Here is a 5930-nt window from a genome sequence, read left to right as displayed (position 1 = left end):
CATGAAAAAGATGACATGAAATTACCTTGCACAATTGTTTTGGGTAAGAGACTAGAGAAAGAAGAAGACAATGGGAGTTTTGGGTCTCTGCAAGCTGCGATCCCTTTGTTATGTTCCCACCAACGATCTCGGCTAGCTCCAATTGTGTCTGTATGGTGAGGGTTCATTCACGGAGACGATGGTTTTATGAAACAAAGAGGGTGCGAAAGAGCTGCGAGACTTTCGAGGGAGGAAGAAGGTATCAAAAGAAACCAATAGCGGGAATGTGGGGGGAAATAAAGATTTTTGGTAGCGAGTATAATAGTAGATTAATTACCAACGACAAATAAACGGCTTAATAGCCTTCGATTTATTACATCAAAATTGACTGAAAAAGTCTTTTTTTTTGCCTTCTTCTACTAAAAATATATGTCAGTTTCTCATATAACCGGCGCACTATATCGGTCAGTTATCATTCGTTCTAGAACTGATCATATAAAGTGTCGGTAACTCCGAAAAATTGGTCGGAATTTTGTACTTTAGAAAAACGATGGTTTAATCAGTGATTATGCAGTCCCAAATATTCTAAATAATTTACCGTTGCTATGCTTTCTTAATTAGCTTGACATTTTCAATACAAACAAAATCATGAGTTATTCAGTCATTTTTAACTGTTTTTCTTGTAGTGTGCTTATGCATCTTTCTCTCTCTCTCTTCTTATAATATATTTGTTTGGTATGTTTAACGGTCAAAACAGGATACGATATTATCATATCTTCTTATTTAAAAAAAGGTCAAAACAGGATACGATATTATCATATCTTCTTATAAAAACTTCTTATTTAAAAAAAGTTATAACCGACAAAACTGTTATTTTTACCATAACTTTGTTAGCGTCCTTCCAAAAACCTCTTTAAATACGAGTCTCACTACATGCTTGATCAGAACAGTAGTAAGTAGTCCAGTTATCGTTTCAAGCATGGAGCTTATCAAAACTTCCATCTTCATATTCTTGGCACTCCTCCTTATCAAGATAATAATCAGAAAGCTTTATCACCGCCAACTCCAACCCAACTATCAACCCCCAGGCCCTAGAAACCTCCCCATAATTGGCTGCATGCACCATCTCCTCGCCGGCCGCCTTCCCCATTGCGCTCTCCGCGACCTCTCCCTCATCTACGGCCCCATTATGCGCCTAAAACTAGGCGAGATCCACACCATCATCATTTCCTCTGCCGAAGCGGCCAAAGAGATCATGCAGACCCACGACATCATGTTCGCATCGCGGCCCGTCTCCCCCAGCATCGACGTTCTCTTCTACGGTGGCAAAGGTCTCATCTTTGCTTCATATGGCGAGTTTTGGCGCCAGATGCGACGAATCTGCACCATGGAGCTGCTCAGCTCGAAGCGTGTTCGCTCCTTTCGCGCCATAATAGAGCAGGAGGTCTCCCATCTACTTCAATCCATTAATGCAGCATCGTCCGCCGGCGTTGACATCAACCTAAGCAGGGAGTTCGCCAACCTCAGCAACAACATCATGGCAATCCTAGTTGTTGGCAGTCGGTGCGAGGACCAGAAGTTGTACTTAGCGGCGCTCAAAGAAGTTATAGAACTGAACTCCGGTTTCTCCCTGATCGATCTATTCCCTTCGATGCCCGACTTCATCAAAAGCATCGCTGGCTTTCGACAGAAGCTAGAGCGCTGCAGGTTGAAGTTGGACCGAATAATAGAGAAAATACTGCAAGAGCACATTGAGAAGAGGGCTCAAAAGTCCGTGGATGCGGAGGATCTCACTGACGTGCTTCTCAGAATCCAGCAGGATGGCAACCTCCAGTTTCCGCTCTTAAACGACCACATCAAGGCTGTCATTAACGTGCGGTGTAATCTCTTAAACGACCACATCAAGGCTGTCATTAACGTGAGCTCGCATTAATTAAATAATCGGTGTAATAATAAAAATTAAATATTCATCAATTATTGAATGGTTAGCTGATAAAACCTCCTTTTTTAATTAGGATATTCTTATGGCCGGAAGCGAGACAACCGCAACTACCTTGGAATGGGCAATTTCGGAGCTTGTTCGGAACCCAACGGTCATGAAGAAGGCGCAGAGAGAGGTGAGAGAGGCGTTCGGCGACGGCCCGACTCAGATAATTGGAGAAGAGAAGTTGATGAGCGGTAGACTTAACTACTTGCAGCTGGTGATAAAGGAGACATTGCGGCTGCACACTCCAGTGCCCTTGCTGCTGCCAAGGGAGAACAAAGATAGATGCAAGGTGATGGGGTATGACATTGCTGCAAGGACAACGGTGATGGTGAACGCGTGGGCCATAGGGAGGAATTCTAAATACTGGGACGAGCCGGAGCTCTTTAGGCCGGAGAGGTTCGAGGAGAACCAGTCTGACATGAAGGGAGCTCACTTTGAAATGATACCCTTTGGTGCTGGGAGGAGAATTTGTCCCGGGATGCATTTTGCGTCGGCGATGGTTGAAATGACGCTCGCATACTTGTTATATTATTTTGATTGGGAGTATGTGGCTAAGAATGGAGAGGAGCTTGACATGAGCGAAGCTTTTGGAGTTGCAGTGAGAAGGAAGTCGCCTCTTTATTTATTAGCAAAACCTTGCTTTCCAATTTCTGGAGCTAGGAGTAATGCTTTAGCTCATCCAAAATCACAAAAAATTTAATTTACTGGCAAACCACTGTTCCTTTTTTAACGGTCAGTTATGTATTGCTCGAATAAAAATGTTAAATGTTTATGTCCATCGTCTTCTTTCTTTGGAGTGAATTTAAGTGTATCATGTTTATTGTAACGCAACTGCATTAGATGAGAAACTGGCTTTCTAATATCTTCATTTGCATATTGTCTCTTAAAGAACTGCCATGAAATAATAGTTGTTTTTATTGATTTTGGGTTCAAGTTCTTTAGCCTTGAAAAAATAATAAATAGTATTACGTATTTTGTATCTTAATAATTTTATTTGACCTCACAGTAGATATATATCTTAAAGTAATTTCTCACTATCGAAATTCAGCATGGAGGGCAACTTTTGTTGGCAGCAGTTTTTATACTGCTCCAACTGGTACCCCTTTGTAGCAGTTTACATCAGTGGTGAATAGGGGCGTGTGTCTTATTTGTTCAAAATTGTATTCCCCAACTGAACGGAATAATTTTGATTGAATTGGTTTGGTCTGAAATTGTATTTTTTTTATTCTAGTTTTAGAACCTCATTATCCAGTTTTTTTATTATTGGTTCAATTTTAATTTTTATTTAACTGAAAAAATCAAATAACTGAAAAAAATAAACTTTGAAATTAGAAGGAGGGAGGATTCATGGAATCAAATTGAATTATACATGATAGATATATTATCCTTGATGTTTGTTCTTAACCAAACACTAGGTAAAACTGAAAATCCAGTTTGTTCATAACATTATCTTTTAAATAAAATTAAATTTCGGTTTGGCCAGTTCAATTTTATCAGACTTTTGATTGATTCAATTTTTTACATCAAATTTTAGTTCTATTTCGTTTGGCGAAATTGAAAATAGATCGATCCAAAACGACAAAATGCTCCCCCATACTAGTGAATTACCTTCAACTTTAACTACTTGTATTACAACTAGTTTTATCATTGGAAATACATCTATCTACGCAGATTCATTAGCCTTTTACGAAAATCTATATTAAACCATGTTGTCATTTCCCCCTCCTCACAATCCTAGGTCTTAGATTGTTGCCAAAACTGTCAACCCTTAGCTTTAGCTCTAACCACTTATTGATGTCTCTTGCTCGACACCAAAATTCTTACCTCCAGGTTCTTTGTGAAGTTAAATTCACTAGTCCCCATTTTTTGTTGTTGTTATAATTAATCATTATTCTCAGTAGAAAAACCTCATAACGCTAGCAAATAATTGGTTAAATCAGAATGTATGTCAAACATGGATGAATTCTATCTTTCAAGGGCAATAGAGTTTGGAATGTAAAGTCTTTTTCTTGGATCTGGTTTTGGAATGATTTGAACTAGTGCCAATAACATTGTTTAAATTAGAGTTTTATTCAAACCACAATGATATTATATACTTAACATACATTGGTTATTTTTTCACAGGTTTGGTTGCCTTCTAATTTTGGCGTTGGAAAGAAGCGGAAAAAACACAAATTGAATTTGGTTAAATTTTCTTAACTAATTGATTTGTGATATTTTCTCTAAAATATTTGTTGGAATACATGCTTAGGACTGCTTATTGAGTCTAGGTTTATTTGAATTTTGTTTGTTCCTTAATCTTAGGAGTTAGTTGCTATTTTTTTTTTAATTTTGTTTCTTGTTACTTTTTTGGCTGATTTTTAGGTCTTTTCTTGAAAATTTGCTATTAGCTCCAAGTTTAAAAAATTGTAAAACTACACAAAAGGTGTGGTTTTGATTTCCCTTCAACAGTTTAAAAAATTGTAAAACTACACAAAAGGTGTGGTTCTGATTTCCCTTCAACCTATAGCAAGAAGATGTAGTTTTTCTCCTCTTTCTAATTTCAAGAAACCAACAATTTTGTATCAGAGCTCTCTTCTTAAGGGACCTGTGCATGAGTTTGAACGACAATGTAGATTGAAGCTAGCTTTTCCTCAGTTGCTCCACTAGTGCTTGATGAAGACAAATACTAGATCTGGGTAGTCCGCATGGAGACATACCTGGAAGCTTTGGATCTCTGGGAAGCAGTGGAAGAAGACTATGATATTCTTCTTCTCCCTGAAAATCCCACCGTAGCTCAAATTAAAGCATAAAATTAGATGAAGACAAAGAAGTCCAAGGCAAAAGCTTGTCTGTTTGCTGCAGTTTCCTCCAAGATCTTCACTCGTATCATGTCGTTGAAAACGACAAAGGGGATTTGGGATTATCTCAAATCTAGTATGAAGGAGATGAAAGAATTCGAGGGATGCAGGTGCTAAACTTGGTTTGTGACTTTGAATTGCAAAAGATGAGAGAGACAGGAACCATAAAGGTGTACTTCGACAGACTACTCAACATTGCAAATTCTGTCAAATTACTGGGTTCTTCTCTGGAAGATTCAAGGATTGCTTACAAATCCTTGTAACAGTGCCTGAAAGATTTGAGGCTACCATCACCACCTCAAAAAACATGAAGGATCTTTCAAAGATTGCTTTGACAGAACTCTTAAGTGCTTTACAAACACAAGAGCAGAGTCGTGTAATGAGGCAAGAAGGAGTCGTCGAAGGAGCTCTTCCAGTCAAGCATCAAGATGATGAAAAGAATAGGAGGTCCAAGAACAAGAAGTTTTAATCTACAAGTGGACAAAAGAAAGATTACCCTCCATGTCGACATTATGGCGAGAAAGGTCATCCGCCTTTCAAATGTTGGAGAAGACCAGATGCAAAGTGCAACAAGTGCAATCAAATAGGACATGAAGCTATCCTTTGCAAGAATAAAGATCAGCAGCAAGGAGATGAAGCTCAAGTGGCAGATCAAGAAAAAGATGACCAACTTTTCGTTGTAACTTATTTCACGAGTCCTGAAATAAGTGAAAACTAGCTCATTGATAGTGGCCGCACTAATCATATGACACATGATAAGGAATTATTCAAGGAATTGAAGAGCACCGAGTCCAAGAAGTTCAGAATTGGGAATGGTGAATATATTGCAGTCAAAGGAAAGGACACCATAGCCATTGCAAGCTAGTCAACAGTCAAAGGAAAGGACACCATAGCCATTGCAAGCTGGTCAAGAACCAAGTTGATTATCGATGTTCTCTATGTACGTTGATCATCGATGTTCTCTATGTACCAGATATTGATGAAGACTTGCTCAGTGTTGGTTAATTAATAGAAAAGGGATTCAAAGAGATGTTTATGGAGAAGGCTTGCGTAACAGAAGATGCTACATGCCAAATGATGTTTGAAGTTAAGATGGTAAAGAGTAGTTTTTCACTCAATCCAAT

The 5930-nt window shown here is 38.5% G+C and overlaps 2 protein-coding genes across 2 annotated transcripts; both read left to right on the top strand.

The window, feature by feature from the left end:
* The first annotated feature begins 941 nt into the window (after positions 1 to 941).
* LOC110037633 (cytochrome P450 71D7-like) lies at positions 942 to 2666 on the top strand. The gene is made up of 2 exons (XM_020742332.1): positions 942 to 1897; positions 1995 to 2666. Exons 1-2 carry the CDS (start codon positions 959 to 961, stop codon positions 2664 to 2666), a joined length of 1611 nt encoding a protein of 536 aa, XP_020597991.1. The 5' UTR covers positions 942 to 958.
* A 2098-nt stretch (positions 2667 to 4764) lies between these two features.
* Positions 4765 to 5275, top strand: LOC110037632. Its single transcript, XM_020742331.1, has 2 exons — positions 4765 to 4916; positions 5041 to 5275. Exons 1-2 carry the CDS (start codon positions 4765 to 4767, stop codon positions 5273 to 5275), a joined length of 387 nt encoding a protein of 128 aa, XP_020597990.1.
* Positions 5276 to 5930: the final 655 nt, after the last annotated feature.

The sequence above is a fragment of the Phalaenopsis equestris genome, unplaced genomic scaffold (genome assembly GCF_001263595.1).
Source record: "Phalaenopsis equestris unplaced genomic scaffold, ASM126359v1 Scaffold222459, whole genome shotgun sequence".
NCBI classification, from domain to species: domain Eukaryota; kingdom Viridiplantae; phylum Streptophyta; class Magnoliopsida; order Asparagales; family Orchidaceae; genus Phalaenopsis; species Phalaenopsis equestris.
This window is presented reverse-complemented; position numbering and strand designations above follow the sequence as displayed.

Bases quoted from the DNA above. Each gene is read 5' to 3' on its own strand.
- LOC110037632 (XM_020742331.1), top strand. From the start codon at position 4,765: ATGAAGACAAAGAAGTCCAAGGCAAAAGCTTGTCTGTTTGCTGCAGTT. The intron at 4,917-5,040 runs GTGCTAAACTTG...CTTCTCTGGAAG, and splicing joins AAAGAATTCGAGGGATGCAG to ATTCAAGGATTGCTTACAAA.
- LOC110037633 (XM_020742332.1), top strand. From the start codon at position 959: ATGGAGCTTATCAAAACTTCCATCTTCATATTCTTGGCACTCCTCCTT. The intron at 1,898-1,994 runs GTGAGCTCGCAT...TTTTTTAATTAG, and splicing joins ACATCAAGGCTGTCATTAAC to GATATTCTTATGGCCGGAAG.